Genomic DNA, 17,639 nt, shown 5'->3' with positions numbered 1-17,639 from the left:
GACTAAAATAGCTAATAAGATAGTTGCTGTTAAGAATTTTATTGCTAAGATAGGTAGTACCTTTATTGGTAAAATATTATTTCCTTTGACATGTGTAATTGTTGCTTTATTGATACTAAGATTGGGGTGTTTGTGTTGTAAAAACAGGGGAGGGAAAAAGAGAATAATTAGAGGAAATACTGACAAGAAACAAAAGAGGTCAAAGAGAGATCCGCAAGAAATAGAATTAGAAGAATTGAGGGAGAGTGTTTATTTGGAGTCAAAGAGGGATGATGTGAGGGAGTCTGGTGTTTAATGTTGTGTTATAAAAGACATTTTCAATTTCTCCTAAAATTGGGACTAAATTTTTTTTTTTGGGTTGGTTTTTGTGGTGATAGGATATCACCAAAGGGGGGATTGCTGGAGCAGAGTTTTCTGTTGAAAATTTATCGAGTTTTGAGCTCCAGTTTTGTTTATATGTTATGATTAAAATTACTGATTTATAATTACTAATTATTAGTTTTGTTAAAAGTTTTGACTAACCAACATTACTAATGAGAAGAAACAACTACACGTGGGATGCATATATGTTGCTTAATAATAATGTGCAATTTTATTAAATGAGTGTCGTAAAAGTGCTATTTGTTTCGTGCTTATGCTTTTAAAATAACGTGTGCTAATGCTTTATTGCGTTGCAGAAGGCTAGATAATTACATACACATAAGGGTATTAGTGGGGATTAACACTGTTTAATCATTATGATGTTTCTTTTAATTAAGATGGTCCGTTTTGGCCTAAACAAGATGGCTGCCATTTACAGCCTGCACTCGAGTGATTGAATTTTGATGAGAGGCCTTGCTGAACATGGTTGAAAGTCACCTGACCACAGCCTCTGCCTGAATTTAAAAAATTTCCGTGAGGACAGCAGCTCTGGGCATGAATCCAATTGTCCTTGGAGAGGGATAAAGCCACAATGAACAATGATCAGTCTGCGGTGGCTCTGCTATGATACCAAGGAAGAGCATTCACGAAAGTAACACTTGCAAACTCGAGTTTCCTTCTTCCGTGGTTTTTTTTTTGTGATTTTTCCTGAGCGGAGATTTTCTAAATGTAACCAAGTGACATCCTTTCCTGCTCGCTCTGCTCAGTGGCCCAACGGATATTCAAAGTTTGTTTGTAACTTTTATTTTTGTTATTTTTGCTATAAATATGTTAGACTAGAGAGGGTCCGTGTTCATTGCGCTCATTACATTCATTGAGTTCCTTGTGGTCATCGCGTTTTGGACTTCTTCCTGAACCTATGCTGAGGATGGCATTTCGAGAGACTTTACCGAGAGATCTGTCCTGACCCATTTAGCTAGAATAGGTAACTATGAGAATAATGAGCTTGCTATTGATTGACTTTCATTTGAACTAATTTAGATAAATAAGCATTTGTTTGAATTCCAGTGTTGGGTGGTTATTTCTTTGTCATTTATTGAGTTTCCAAATGTTTTCCCTATGTTTAAAATTATGACTCAGGACAATGTCATTAAGGTCGCATTGACCTCATTGTAGATGCAGATTGGTTTAGGTTTTCTCTCCTATATTCAGTGTGGATAGAGTAATAGTATGAATTTTTAGTGTGATGGGCCCTAGCGTATGATGAGTGTATGTGCGTGTGACTGTGGATTTACTCTGTCCGTGGAAGTAGGGAGAATTTATATGCGCCGATCTGCAGCATGGGAACAGGGCTTATTATAGGTTAAGGACCACTGGTATGGTACATGCTACATAGGCCTGGTCTTCCCAAAAATATTTCATGTGGGAAGGGGAGAGGACGGTTTGCACAAATCTAACTGAATGTTTCCGAAGCTTTAATTGTGTTTTAGCTGGTTCTAAATCACCATCAACCAGTCCAACTAATTGGTCCATCGACCAAGTGGTGGAGTACCTTGGATTCCATAGGAGCTAATGTATATAATGTAAAGGAATTATTCCCGATAGGTAACAAGGTACCCCCACATGTCCAGCGCTTCTTTTCTCCTGTGCACAGATTCTAGTGAGACGTATGAGTGTTGGTGTTATGGGGAATGAATGTATGAATGAATTAGTGTGGTGACGAGTCTGTGACATAGAGGGAATATGTACATTTGCCCTTTTCCGCTGGAGCAACATCACCAGTGTTTCAGATGATGTTTCTATCAAATTAGGAAACATAGTAGGATTCGCAGGAAAGCCATTATTGGCCTATAATAACATTTGCTTCTTTTCTACGGAACTTCGGTGTGGCTTGTAGTTTACTTTAACATGTTACTCTCGCTCCATTACTTACTGCGAGGCACACCGGACACCCAGTGAGGAACAGTTTGTAACCTTCGCATGGCTGCAATTCTGTCAGCCAGGCAGGCGCAGAACCGAGTGAAGCGTTTCCATGGTAACAAATAGACTCATTGTTTGAAACTAAACGCTGTCTGTCCACAGTGATTTGAGCGCCCGGTCCGCATTCGTCAGATGGATTTGAAAGGATCGTAGAATTGATTCAATCGAAATGTACTAACATAATGACAATTTATTTTTCCAACTTATTGTTATTTAATATCGATAAGTCGAAACTTTGTTTAGGCATGGAAAGCACAACCTAAGAATTCGTAGCGTTGTTTCGTGAAGTGATGCTTATCACTGGGAAACTAATTTATTCCTGACAGTTGCACAGTAGTGGGCTATTGATTCTTAACCGATAACGTGCAATAGCCTTTTATTGTTAGTACTTTCTGCTGCACTGAAAGGGTGACTCAATCACTTTAATATGGCCGCCTTATGAGAGATTTCAGTGTTGGCTCTGCCTTGGTGAGGCCGTAAATCTTAACCCGTAACTGGAGAGAAAGGACAGGAGAGGGGGTGAGAACTGAGCGCGAGAGAGAGAGAGCCAGAGACGGCGCTATGGGTAGAGCAGGTTCGGCCATGTTAGGTGAGGGGGGAGCCCAGTGTCCACCGAAATGGAGCCGACATTGATCTGTTGACGTTCCTCCAAGGAGCACCATTGAACTCTTGGTTACATTACATGTGCGAGTTTCTGGTAGAAGTAGCGGTCCAGTAACATGGCGGCATAATCTAAGAGAACGTTGGTGAGCCATTGAGGAAGAGCATTACTGACACCCTGACCGAGGCAGAGCCGGGACGCTGCATGTCTGGGCGGGGCGGCCTGACAGACCAGCTTTTCACCTGTTTCTGCGGCACCCTACGTTACCTGAGCGATTTGCGTGCCCTGAAGAGAGGCGAGACTGGTCAGGGTGGCGGCGGTGGCAGACCAAGGGTTCGAGCGCTCTGTACCAAGCTGGAGACCATGGACGAACAGAGCGTGGAGGTGAGTCAGACCAGGACTTCATAAATGAGTTGGGGTGCTTGTACCATTGACACATAGATACATTAACAAGGCATTCGTATTGTTATTTGGACTAAAGGGCGTCCAAGAAGAGGATGAGACTAGAGGACAGTGGTAAGAATACTGGTCGCAAGCGAGATCAGGCTTTGTAGAGTAGCATGCAAACGCCTGAGTGCATGGTACTGTTTAAGTTGTTTACGAAGAGGTGATTGTTTTTCAGTATGTTTTATTTACAGATTGAATATTGGTATCAATTGTTATGGCATCTCTACAGTACATTTTTCTCAAGTTCCAAAACACTTTAGTTACTCTAGTGTCCATGTCCTAACTTTCTTGCATATATTTACTATAGCAGTATTTTCACGTGGTTATATTTTTGGGTTAAATTTAAAATTTTCCATAGCTGGTGATTATGTTAATTGCCACATAGTCTTTGTTTTAATTTTTTTCAGATTACCGTTACTGAATATACATTGTATTGTAATTGCATTTATATAGCGATTACTACCCCTGACGAGGCGACAAAGCGCTTTTTCGGTGAGTAGCACGCTACTCCGGAACCCATAAAGGATTAGTGTTGAATTAGTATACTGAAATATGAATGTAATTTGAGTGGTGGATATTAGTCAGTTGTTTGGATTGAGAAGGGTGGCGGCAGAATGGAAGAGGGAAAAGTTTTGCATTTATATAGCGCTTGTTACCCTGGATGGGGTGTTGAAGTGCTTTTTTGGCGAGTAGCATGCTACTCCGGAACCCATAAAGGACTAGTGTTGAAGTAGTATAGTGAAATATGAAATTTGAGAAGTTGACATGTTAGTCTGTTATTTTGATTGAAAAGGATAGTGGAGGGATAGAAGAGTGAAGGATTTAGACTTTCTTCTTTTTTTGTTTTGGAGGTCATAGAAGTAGGAGGAGGCTTTGGAAGAAAACAAAAAAGAAACTTAAATACTATATGGTATGAAAAATTCTAGGTAACCAAACGACCATAGTACATTGTTGTCCAAGCAGAATTCTGCTAGTCATATAGGGAGGATTGCAGATGGTGGTTGAAGTGTTATACATCGGATCTGTTTTCAGAGTTCAAGATTTTCTACCTGTAATTATAATCTCATGTTCGTTGGTTAAACGTGTATTTCTCTGTGTAATACTTAAGCCTTGCTGAAATCGTATGTTTCTGTTGTAATTCACTTGGCAAGTCAAACATATTAAAAACGGTGTGGTAGTCAATGAATCCTGGCATGAGTTATGATCAATTAGTTTATGGTCAGTGATTTTAGAATCTGTACGGTGTGCTAATGGAGAAGGAGGTTTAGTGTAAAATAGTTTGATTTAGCCTATTCTACAATACAGTCGTAATTGTATGGAGTTTTCTTCTTCTGCAAGAAAGAACCCAGCAAGGCTTATGAAGATATTAAAGAAATGACTAGCGGAGGTTTTTCTCACCCTTTTTCACGAAAACCTTTTGCATTTTAAAGCATTTAATATTCATAACTAGAGACTGTTAAGCAATATAGTACTTTACCTTGCAACTGAGACCCAATATTGGTACTGTATTGTATAACCTTTTTTGTAGATCACATAAACACGTTAGTGGTTCTCAGCGTGAGGGACTTCAACTGAACAGTTGTGAATACTAAAAGAAATTATTTAACTTCATTATTATGTATTGATGCTTCGGGAGTCATAGTAGATTGAAGGTATTTTATTAAGATAAAGGTGATAAAGCCAACACAGCTCCGCACAGCTGCACTCCACCAGTAAATCTCCAACTGATCACCGATGACACTCGGGGATTCCGAGTATCATCAGTGATGCAATAAGGGTGCACGCTACAACACGTAGATTGATTCCAATTTAGACATAACACATCTTCCCCCTTAAAGTTTAATAAAGTTAAATTATATAACATATCCTCTCTCAATAACACATAGTAATAGTAAGCTTAGAAACATCAATACATCTTCTCCTTTAGATTAGTGAAACTAAAAATAGCAGTTGACTTTACTACAAAGTTCTTAATACAATTAACATTGCAATAGTGAAAAGGGATAAAGAATAAAGGAAAGAAAGAAAAAAATAAAACTAATCTGTGACAAAATCTTTAAGATAATCAGGTGGTTTCACTATTCTCCCAAATTTGTTGATGACAGGATCATTTCCCGTAGATGAACAGACACAATTCCATATTCATCTGCTTCCACCAACTCTGAGTGATCAGCATTGAAGAAAGCAGAATCATCATTAGTATCGTAATTGTTAATACCCTCAATAGATACAGAATCAGGAGAAGTTGAAACGTCCTCTTCAACCTGTACTGAATTAAGAGGATCCTCCATCTGAGTTGAAACTAAAGGAACTTCATTCTGTACTGAATTTTCCTCTTGCAGCGATTTTGACATAGTGTCAGATTTCTCACTACCACAATCGAGCCAATGAAAACTTCTCGTCCTTTGCCTGACTTCTTGGATATCTATGCACTTGTCAGATTTTCCATTGCATTTTACAATTCTAATATGCCAAACTTTACCGTCTGACAATTTAACTGAATTCTTAAAAATTTCAATTCCACTAAAAGGCTTTGAAAATTTGCTTTGCCATTTTCTCACTTTGAAAGGTAACTTAACTCGAACTAAATCTCCAACTGCTAGATTAACCTCTTTAGTGTTGTACTTAGAGTCATAGTATATTTTATATTTTCCTTGGTGAGACCTAATGTTGTATTTTACATGTTCTGGAGACCATTCAAGTAACCTAGAGTGTTTCAACCAGCATTGTTTATCCTTAGTAAATGGTACACGTCCTTTCATGATAGTAAAGGGACTATACCCAGTAACAGTAGGCGTAATCCGATCCATTTTCTTAATTCCTACCACCCAATTTTGATTCCTGAGATTGGCTAGTTGAATAGAGTCTTTGATTACACGATTGAACCTTTCTACTTCGCCATTCCCGCTGGGATGATAAATTGAAGTAACTTTATGTATTATGCCATTACGTTCAAGAAAATCATCAATAAGACAACACTTGAATTGTACTCCATTATCGGTTATGATTACTTTAGGAATCCCTTCTCTTTGAAACAAATCGTCCATAAACTCTAGAACACTGGCAGAATCCACTTTCTTCACTACTTTGATCTCCGGCCATTTCGAAAAATAGTCTACCGCAACTAAAATATACAGACTACTATCATCCTTCACAATTGGCCCAGTAATATCTAACCCAAGGGTTTCCCAAGGCATCTCAGGACAAGAAACCGGACACAAAGGAGGAATAGTGACTCTCTGAGATTTATCAGAATTCATACATGATGAACAATCTCTCACAACTCTCTCCACCTCAGTATCTACTCCAGGCCACCAGTATAGTTCCCTAATGCATTTTTTTGTTTTAACAATGCCAAGATGGCCTTCATGCCACAACTGAATAACTTTCATCCTTAAAACTTTTGGTGGAATTATCTTTTCACAGCTCAGTATATTGCAATCTTTAAGTGATAGCTCATCACGAACCTCCCAGTACTGTTTTAACTCTTCACACAACAATTTTTTAATAGGCCAACCATTAACAATGCATTCTCTGACTTTAGAAAGAAGTTCATCCTTCACCATAGATTCTTCCCATTCCTTGGGACTTAAAGTAACATTGTCCTTGTCTACATTTATTCATGCAACTTGGAAATCATCCAGATTCTCTGTGGAAGACTCTAAAGGTAATGGTAATCTACTCAGTCAGCTACTTGGTTCTTGACCCCTGGAATATAACTTACAGAGTATCTGTAATCCAACAGTCGAACAGACATTCTTGCTATTCTAGGAGTAGCATTAAGTAACCCCTCTGGAGAAAGGACTTTCACTAGGGGTTTGTGATCACACCTGACTTTAACATGATAACCCTAAATAAAGTTCCTGAAGTGCTCAAATGCCCATTCAACAGCTAACGCTTCTCTTTCGATAACAGAGTATCGTTCCTCTGCTGGAGATAGTGCCCTAGATGCATACGCAACAGCCTTTTCCTCACCGTTATTTCTTTATGTGATAACACGGCACCTAATCCTTTTTGACTAGCATCAGTAGTAATGATGCAAGGCAAAAAAGGATCAAAACCAACTAATTTCTTTGCATCACACAGTTCATTTTTGAGTTTTATAAAATCTTTTTGAAGTAAATCAGACCATACAAAGATAGATTTGCACTTTAGCAACTGACGCATGTTAAATGTTTTCTTTGAATTTTTTTAAACAAATTTGCTATAAAACTCTATGAGCCCTAAGAAGGACCTTAGTTCGTCTTTATTTTCAGGAGGTGGGGCATTCCTGATGGCATTCATCAGTTTAGATTTTGGTTTTATACCTTGGGCAGAGATTTCATGACCTAAATAGTCTAAAGAATCTACTCCAAATTTGCACTTAGAAAGTTCTGCAGTAAGACCTATTTTCTTCAGCACATTCAGAACAGAATGAATTCTCTCATCATGTACACATTTAGTTTCACCCATGAGAAGGATGTCATCCTGAAAAAATAAGATACCAGGTAAGTCGTGAAACAACTTAAACATGAGCTTTTGAAACACTGCAGCCGGTGACGCAAGGCCAAACGGCATACGCGTGAAACGATAACACCCTTGGGGAGTCATAAATGTGGTCATGCTCTTACTATCATCATGTAGTTGAATGTGATGATATGCCGACGTCAAGTCGATAACAGAGAACCATTGCATGCCCTTGGTAAGTGAAATTAATTCATTATTTTAGGAAGAGGAAATCTCTCAACTACAATATTTTTATTAAGGGACCTTAAGTCAATGCAGAGGCGGATCTTGCCATTAGCCTTTCGGCCACGACTAAAGGTGCGACCCAATTTGAAGCTTCTACCTCTTTGATGATGCCATCATCTAAAAGGCGTTTCAATTCTTTGTAACCTCATCTCTGGCAGACCATGGAATGTGTCTAGATTTTTGAACTGTAGGTATAGCATCATCTTTTAGTATAATTTTTTGAACATAGCCATTCAATTGTCCTACTTTATTTGAAAAAACCTCAGGGAATTTTCTTTTAAATTCACTGTGATAATCATCATTCCTGTCTAAAATCATTACTTGTTCAGTACCATTTGGATTAAGGATGATATTCCAGCTCCTTTGGTCAATCCATCCTAAAACAGGGGGGCCATCTAAAGCCACATATAATTTGCCACTACAAGATCTGCCTTTGAACTCAAAAACAAGTTCCCTGTAACCCAATAAATCTATTTTTTCTCCTGTAAAGCTCTCGGGTGAAATATCAGGAGGTAATAAGGTAGAACCTAATACATCAACAAAATCTTTTTCCCATAGTGTTTTGTCGATGGTTGTGTACGGAGAACCTGAATCCGCCACAATAAGTATTCCTACACCACCAATGGACATGGCACATACAGGTTTGGATTTGCAGTTAACATTCAACGAGTTGACACTATCTGATACCCCTAAAACCCAATCTACATTCTTAGGTGACACATCATCACAAAATGATGTTGATGAGTCAATACAATCATCCTTAACCCCTTCGCTGCTAGGCCTTTTCCCCTCCTGTGCTAAGCCCTTTTTGGGCTATTTGAGGTAGTGCGCGCTTAGGCCCCTGTAACTTTTTGACCACATTAGGTATCCACGCCAAATTTGCGTCCTTTTCTTCCAACATCTTGGGGATTCTAAAGGTACCCAGGGTTTGTGGATTCTCCTAGAGGGGTCACAGAAATTAGTCAAAATACAGCAATTTTTTTTTTTTTTGTGAAAAATGTGAAAAACGGGCTGCAAATGAAAGCTTCTGGGTTTTTCTCTGCAAATGGTATCAAAAAAGGGTTTGTGGGGCTGAAATCACAATTTCTCCAGCTTTTAGGGAATGACAGACTTTTGTTAGAAAACCAACATTTTTTACACAGTTTTGGCATTTTTCTGGGACATACCCTATTTTTGCTATTTTTTGTGCTTTCAACCTCCTTCCAGTTAACGGTAGAAAAGGGTAACAAAACAATACTGGATCCTGGAAAGCTATACATTTTTGAAAAGTAGACAAAATTCTGAATTCAGCAAGGGGTCATTTGCGTAGATCCATCAAGGTTTCTTTATAGAAATTTACAGGCAAATATAGGAGAAATTAAAAATTTGTTGAAAAAAGCAGCCTCTTGAGTCAACGTTTTTACCTGTAACTTCTTCGAATTATGACATCTCTTTGAAAGCAATGTACCGTTACATCCGGTAGACCTTCCTGGTTGTGTGGACATATAGGACTTGTAGGTTCATCAAGAGCCCAACGAACCCAGAGTAGAAAAATGAGCAGCATTTTGTAATGTATTTTTTTTTTGGTCCGGGTATATAGCAATTATTGTGGGAAAATGTATACTTGGAAAAATCGGTATGAAAGTCACCTATGTATTTCTGAAATGGGAACAAATTACAGAGTTCAGAAACAGTGCATATTTGCACATTTTCGAAATTGGGAATACTCATATTTGCATGACAATTATTGGTCATTTTTCAAAATGACTTTTTTTTTACACAATGTCTTTCATTTGGAAGGGAGAAATGCATCAAAAATCAACAGGTAATAACAGTTGCTTTACAAATTTGAACTACCCTAAGTCTCCCGAGAAAAATGGTACCTCACTTGTGTGGGTAGGCATAGTGCCCACGACAGGAAGTGGCTCAAAACCTAAGGTGAACACACCACATTTTCACACTGAAAATTTACACTTTTTTTGCAAAGAGTCTAGCTGTAGTTTTTGAACCCTAGCCCTGCCGGCACCTAGGGAAACCTAGCAAACCTATACATTTTTGAAAACTAGACACCCAGGGGAATCCAGGATGGGGTGACTTGACTGCCTCCCACCATGGTCTGTTACCCAGAATCCCTTGCAAACGTAAAAAATTGAAAAAAAAACCACATTTTCCCCACATTTCTGTGATGGAAAGTTCTGGAATCTGCGTGGATCCACAAATTTCCACCCACCCCGCGTTCCCCAAAGTCCTACGAGAAAAATGGTACCTCACTTGTGCGGGTCGGCCTAGTGCCCGCGACAGGAAACGGCGCAAAACGCAACGTGGTTTTGGAGTGAAAAATGACCCTTTTTTTGGCAAAGTGACTAGCTGTAGATTTTGTACCCTAGCCCTGCCGGCACCTAGGGAAACCTAGCAAACCTATACATTTCTGAAAACTAGACACCCAGGGGAATCCAGGATGGGGTGACTTGACTGCCTCCCACCATGGTCTGTTACCCAGAATCCCTTGCAAACGTAAAAAATTGAAAAAAAACCCACATTTTCCCCACATTTCTGTGATGGAAAGTTCTGGAATTTGCGTGGATCCACAAATTTCCACCCACCCCGCGTTCCCCAAAGTCCTACGAGAAAAATGGTACCTCACTTGTGCGGGTCGGCCTAGTGCCCGCGACAGGAAACGGCGCAAAACGCAACGTGGTTTTGGAGTGAAAAATGACCCTTTTTTTGGCAAAGTGACTAGCTGTAGATTTTGTACCCTAGCCCTGCCGGCACCTAGGGAAACCTAGCAAACCTATACATTTTTGAAAACTAGACACCCAGGGGAATCCAGGATGGGGTGACTTGACTGCCTCCCACCATGGTCTGTTACCCAGAATCCCTTGCAAACGTAAAAAATTGAAAAAAAAACCACATTTTCCCCACATTTCTGTGATGGAAAGTTCTGGAATCTGCGTGGATCCACAAATTTCCACCCACCCCGTGTTCCCCAAAGTCCTACGAGAAAAATGGTACCTCACTTGTGCGGGTCGGCCTAGTGCCCGCGACAGGAAACGGCGCAAAACGCAACGTGGTTTTGGAGTGAAAAATGACCCTTTTTTTGGCAAAGTGACTAGCTGTAGATTTTGTACCCTAGCCCTGCCGGCACCTAGGGAAACCTAGCAAACCTATACATTTCTGAAAACTAGACACCCAGGGGAATCCAGGATGGGGTGACTTGACTGCCTCCCACCATGGTCTGTTACCCAGAATCCCTTGCAAACGTAAAAAATTGACAAAAAAAACACATTTTCCCCACATTTCTGTGATGGAAAGTTCTGGAATCTGCGTGGATCCACAAATTTCCACCCACCCCGCGTTCCCCAAAGTCCTACGAGAAAAATGGTACCTCACTTGTGCGGGTTGGCCTAGTGCCCGCGACAGGAAACGGCGCAAAACGCAACGTGGTTTTGGAGTGAAAAATGACCCTTTTTTTGGCAAAGTGACTAGCTGTAGATTTTGTACCCTAGCCCTGCCGGCACCTAGGGAAACCTAGCAAACCTATACATTTCTGAAAACTAGACACCCAGGGGAATCCAGGATGGGGTGACTTGACTGCCTCCCACCATGGTCTGTTACCCAGAATCCCTTGCAAACGTAAAAAATTGACAAAAAAAACACATTTTCCCCACATTTCTGTGATGGAAAGTTCTGGAATCTGCGTGGATCCACAAATTTCCACCCACCCCGCGTTCCCCAAAGTCCTACGAGAAAAATGGTACCTCACTTGTGCGGGTTGGCCTAGTGCCCGCGACAGGAAACGGCGCAAAACGCAACGTGGTTTTGGAGTGAAAAATGACCCTTTTTTTGGCAAAGTGACTAGCTGTAGATTTTGTACCCTAGCCCTGCCGGCACCTAGGGAAACCTAGCAAACCTATACATTTCTGAAAACTAGACACCCAGGGGAATCCAGGATGGGGTGACTTGACTGCCTCCCACCATGGTCTGTTACCCAGAATCCCTTGCAAACGTAAAAAATTGACAAAAAAAACACATTTTCCCCACATTTCTGTGATGGAAAGTTCTGGAATCTGCGTGGATCCACAAATTTCCACCCACCCCGCGTTCCCCAAAGTCCTACGAGAAAAATGGTACCTCACTTGTGCGGGTTGGCCTAGTGCCCGCGACAGGAAACGGCGCAAAACGCAACGTGGTTTTGGAGTGAAAAATGACCCTTTTTTTGGCAAAGTGACTAGCTGTACATTTTGTACCCTAGCCCTGCCGGCACCTAGGGAAACCTAGCAAAGCTATACATTTCTGAAAACTAGACACCCAGGGGAATCCAGGATGGGGTGACTTGACTGCCTCCCACCATGGTCTGTTACCCAGAATCCCTTGCAAACGTAAAAAATTGACAAAAAAAACACATTTTCCCCACATTTCTGTGATGGAAAGTTCTGGAATCTGCGTGGATCCACAAATTTCCACCCACCCCGCGTTCCCCAAAGTCCTACGAGAAAAATGGTACCTCACTTGTGCGGGTCGGCCTAGTGCCCGCGACAGGAAACGGCGCAAAACGCAACGTGGTTTTGGAGTGAAAAATGACCCTTTTTTTGGCAAAGTGACTAGCTGTAGATTTTGTACCCTAGCCCTGCCGGCACCTAGGGAAACCTAGCAAACCTATACATTTCTGAAAACTAGACACCCAGGGGAATCCAGGATGGGGTGACTTGACTGCCTCCCACCATGGTCTGTTACCCAGAATCCCTTGCAAACGTAAAAAATTGAAAAAAAAACCACATTTTCCCCACATTTCTGTGATGGAAAGTTCTGGAATCTGCGTGGATCCACAAATTTCCACCCACCGCGCGTTCCCCAAAGTCCTACGAGAAAAATGGTACCTCACTTGTGCGGGTCGGCCTAGTGCCCGCGACAGGAAACGGCGCAAAACGCAACGTGGTTTTGGAGTGAAAAATGACCCTTTTTTTGGCAAAGTGACTAGCTGTAGATTTTGTACCCTAGCCCTGCCGGCACCTAGGGAAACCTAGCAAACCTATACATTTCTGAAAACTAGACACCCAGGGGAATCCAGGATGGGGTGACTTGACTGCCTCCCACCATGGTCTGTTACCCAGAATCCCTTGCAAACGTAACAAATTGACAAAAAAAACACATTTTCCCCACATTTCTGTGATGGAAAGTTCTGGAATCTGCGTGGATCCACAAATTTCCACCCACCCCGCGTTCCCCAAAGTCCTACGACAAAAATGGTACCTCACTTGTGCGGGTCGGCCTAGTGCCCGCGACAGGAAACGGCGCAAAACGCAACGTGGTTTTGGAGTGAAAAATGACCCTTTTTTTGGCAAAGTGACTAGCTGTACATTTTGTACCCTAGCCCTGCCGGCACCTAGGGAAACCTAGCAAACCTATACATTTCTGAAAACTAGACACCCAGGGGAATCCAGGATGGGGTGACTTGACTGCCTCCCACCATGGTCTGTTACCCAGAATCCCTTGCAAACGTAAAAAATTGACAAAAAAAACACATTTTCCCCACATTTCTGTGATGGAAAGTTCTAGAATCTGCGTGGATCCACAAATTTCCACCCACCCCGCGTTCCCCAAAGTCCTACGAGAAAAATGGTACCTCACTTGTGCGGGTTGGCCTAGTGCCCGCGACAGGAAACGGCGCAAAACGCAACGTGGTTTTGGAGTGAAAAATGACCCTTTTTTTGGCAAAGTGACTAGCTGTACATTTTGTACCCTAGCCCTGCCGGCACCTAGGGAAACCTAGCAAACCTATACATTTCTGAAAACTAGACACCCAGGGGAATCCAGGATGGGGTGACTTGACTGCCTCCCACCATGGTCTGTTACCCAGAATCCCTTGCAAACGTAAAAAATTGACAAAAAAAACACATTTTCCCCACATTTCTGTGATGGAAAGTTCTGGAATCTGCGTGGATCCACAAATTTCCACCCACCCCGCGTTCCCCAAAGTCCTACGAGAAAAATGGTACCTCACTTGTGCGGGTTGGCCTAGTGCCCGCGACAGGAAACGGCGCAAAACGCAACGTGGTTTTGGAGTGAAAAATGACCCTTTTTTTGGCAAAGTGACTAGCTGTACATTTTGTACCCTAGCCCTGCCGGCACCTAGGGAAACCTAGCAAACCTATACATTTCTGAAAACTAGACACCCAGGGGAATCCAGGATGGGGTGACTTGACTGCCTCCCACCATGGTCTGTTACCCAGAATCCCTTGCAAACGTAAAAAATTGACAAAAAAAACACATTTTCCCCACATTTCTGTGATGGAAAGTTCTGGAATCTGCGTGGATCCACAAATTTCCACCCACCCCGCGTTCCCCAAAGTCCTACGAGAAAAATGGTACCTCACTTGTGCGGGTCGGCCTAGTGCCCGCGACAGGAAACGGCGCAAAACGCAACGTGGTTTTGGAGTGAAAAATGACCCTTTTTTTGGCAAAGTGACTAGCTGTAGATTTTGTACCCTAGCCCTGCCGGCACCTAGGGAAACCTAGCAAACCTATACATTTCTGAAAACTAGACACCCAGGGGAATCCAGGATGGGGTGACTTGACTGCCTCCCACCATGGTCTGTTACCCAGAATCCCTTGCAAACGTAAAAAATTGAAAAAAAAACCACATTTTCCCCACATTTCTGTGATGGAAAGTTCTGGAATCTGCGTGGATCCACAAATTTCCACCCACCGCGCGTTCCCCAAAGTCCTACGAGAAAAATGGTACCTCACTTGTGCGGGTCGGCCTAGTGCCCGCGACAGGAAACGGCGCAAAACGCAACGTGGTTTTGGAGTGAAAAATGACCCTTTTTTTGGCAAAGTGACTAGCTGTAGATTTTGTACCCTAGCCCTGCCGGCACCTAGGGAAACCTAGCAAACCTATACATTTCTGAAAACTAGACACCCAGGGGAATCCAGGATGGGGTGACTTGACTGCCTCCCACCATGGTCTGTTACCCAGAATCCCTTGCAAACGTAACAAATTGACAAAAAAAACACATTTTCCCCACATTTCTGTGATGGAAAGTTCTGGAATCTGCGTGGATCCACAAATTTCCACCCACCCCGCGTTCCCCAAAGTCCTACGACAAAAATGGTACCTCACTTGTGCGGGTCGGCCTAGTGCCCGCGACAGGAAACGGCGCAAAACGCAACGTGGTTTTGGAGTGAAAAATGACCCTTTTTTTGGCAAAGTGACTAGCTGTACATTTTGTACCCTAGCCCTGCCGGCACCTAGGGAAACCTAGCAAACCTATACATTTCTGAAAACTAGACACCCAGGGGAATCCAGGATGGGGTGACTTGACTGCCTCCCACCATGGTCTGTTACCCAGAATCCCTTGCAAACGTAAAAAATTGACAAAAAAAACACATTTTCCCCACATTTCTGTGATGGAAAGTTCTGGAATCTGCGTGGATCCACAAATTTCCACCCACCCCGCGTTCCCCAAAGTCCTACGACAAAAATGGTACCTCACTTGTGCGGGTTGGCCTAGTGCCCGCGACAGGAAACGGCGCAAAACGCAACGTGGTTTTGGAGTGAAAAATGACCCTTTTTTTGGCAAAGTGACTAGCTGTACATTTTGTACCCTAGCCCTGCCGGCACCTAGGGAAACCTAGCAAACCTATACATTTCTGAAAACTAGACACCCAGGGGAATCCAGGATGGGGTGACTTGACTGCCTCCCACCATGGTCTGTTACCCAGAATCCCTTGCAAACGTAAAAAATTGACAAAAAAAACACATTTTCCCCACATTTCTGTGATGGAAAGTTCTGGAATCTGCGTGGATCCACAAATTTCCACCCACCCCGCGTTCCCCAAAGTCCTACGAGAAAAATGGTACCTCACTTGTGCGGGTTGGCCTAGTGCCCGCGACAGGAAACGGCGCAAAACGCAACGTGGTTTTGGAGTGAAAAATGACCCTTTTTTTGGCAAAGTGACTAGCTGTAGATTTTGTACCCTAGCCCTGCCGGCACCTAGGGAAACCTAGCAAACCTATACATTTCTGAAAACTAGGCACCCGGCGGCTTCCAGGGAGGTATGGCTTGCGTGGATCCCCCAACGTTTCCTTACCCAGAATCCCCTGCAAACCTCAATTTTTGCCCAAAAAATCACTTTTTTCACACATTTTGGGGTGGGAAAGTAGTGGCATCACCGGGCTCACACAAATTTACCACCACCCAGCGTTCCCCCAGGTCTCCCGGTAAAAATGGTGCCTCACTTGTGTGGGAGGCCCAAGTACCCGCGGCAGGCAAGGGCCCCAAAGGTAGTGAGGCCACCTCAAGATGGCCTATCGCCAAACCACCTGGTTTTGCAAGGGGGGTCACTTTGGTTTTTGGCCCGGTGCGCGGCGGCCATCTAGGGAAACCTACCAAACCCAGGCATTTTTGAAAACTAGACACCCGGCGGCTTCCAGGGAGGTATGGCTTGCGTGGATCCCCCAACGTTTCCTTACCCAGAATCCCCTGCAAACCTCAATTTTTGCTCAAAAAATCACTTTTTTCACACATTTTGGGGTGGGAAAGTAGTGGCATCACCGGGCTCACACAAATTTACCACCACCCAGCGTTCCCCCAGGTCTCCCGGTAAAAATGGTGCCTCACTTGTGTGGGAGGCCCAAGTACCCGCGGCAGGCAAGGGCCCCAAAGGTAGTGAGGCCACCTCAAGATGGCCTATCGCCAAACCACCTGGTTTTGCAAGGGGGGTCACTTTGGTTTTTGGCCCGGTGCGCGGCGGCCATCTAGGGAAACCTACCAAACCCAGGCATTTTTGAAAACTAGACACCCGGCGGCTTCCAGGGAGGTATGGCTTGCGTGGATCCCCCAACGTTTCCTTACCCAGAATCCCCTGCAAACCTCAATTTTTGCTCAAAAAATCACTTTTTTCACACATTTTGGGGTGGGAAAGTAGTGGCATCACCGGGCTCACACAAATTTACCACCACCCAGCGTTCCCCCAGGTCTCCCGGTAAAAATGGTGCCTCACTTGTGTGGGAGGCCCAAGTACCCGCGGCAGGCAAGGGCCCCAAAGGTAGTGAGGCCACCTCAAGATGGCCTATCGCCAAACCACCTGGTTTTGCAAGGGGGGTCACTTTGGTTTTTGGCCCGGTGCGCGGCGGCCATCTAGGGAAACCTACCAAACCCAGGCATTTTTGAAAACTAGACACCCGGCGGCTTCCAGGGAGGTATGGCTTGCGTGGATCCCCCAACGTTTCCTTACCCAGAATCCCCTGCAAACCTCAATTTTTGCTCAAAAAATCACTTTTTTCACACATTTTGGGGTGGGAAAGTAGTGGCATCACCGGGCTCACACAAATTTACCACCACCCAGCGTTCCCCCAGGTCTCCCGGTAAAAATGGTGCCTCACTTGTGTGGGAGGCCCAAGTACCCGCGGCAGGCAAGGGCCCCAAACGTAGTGAGGCCACCTCAAGATGGCCTATCGCCAAACCACCTGATTTTGCAAGGGGGGTCACTTTGGTTTTTGGCCCGGTGCGCGGCGGCCATCTAGGGAAACCTACCAAAC

The 17,639-nt window shown here is 43.2% G+C and overlaps 1 protein-coding gene across 3 annotated transcripts in view; it reads left to right on the top strand.

The window, feature by feature from the left end:
• Window positions 1–2,878: 2,878 nt before the first annotated feature.
• The window catches only part of TRIM37 (tripartite motif containing 37), a 1,106,152-nt gene continuing 1,091,391 nt past the window's right edge, over window positions 2,879–17,639 (top strand). For all 3 annotated transcript variants that reach the window (XM_085649381.1, XM_085649379.1, XM_085649380.1), the window contains exon 1: window positions 2,879–3,325. In XM_085649381.1, coding sequence (XP_085505507.1) covers window positions 3,146–3,325 — 180 coding nt within the window. In that variant the 5' untranslated portion in view covers window positions 2,879–3,145. The remainder of the gene's footprint in view (window positions 3,326–17,639) is intronic.

This window comes from Triturus cristatus, chromosome 3_2 (genome assembly GCF_964204655.1).
Source record: "Triturus cristatus chromosome 3_2, aTriCri1.1, whole genome shotgun sequence".
In the NCBI taxonomy this organism is placed as follows: domain Eukaryota; kingdom Metazoa; phylum Chordata; class Amphibia; order Caudata; family Salamandridae; genus Triturus; species Triturus cristatus.
This window is presented reverse-complemented; position numbering and strand designations above follow the sequence as displayed.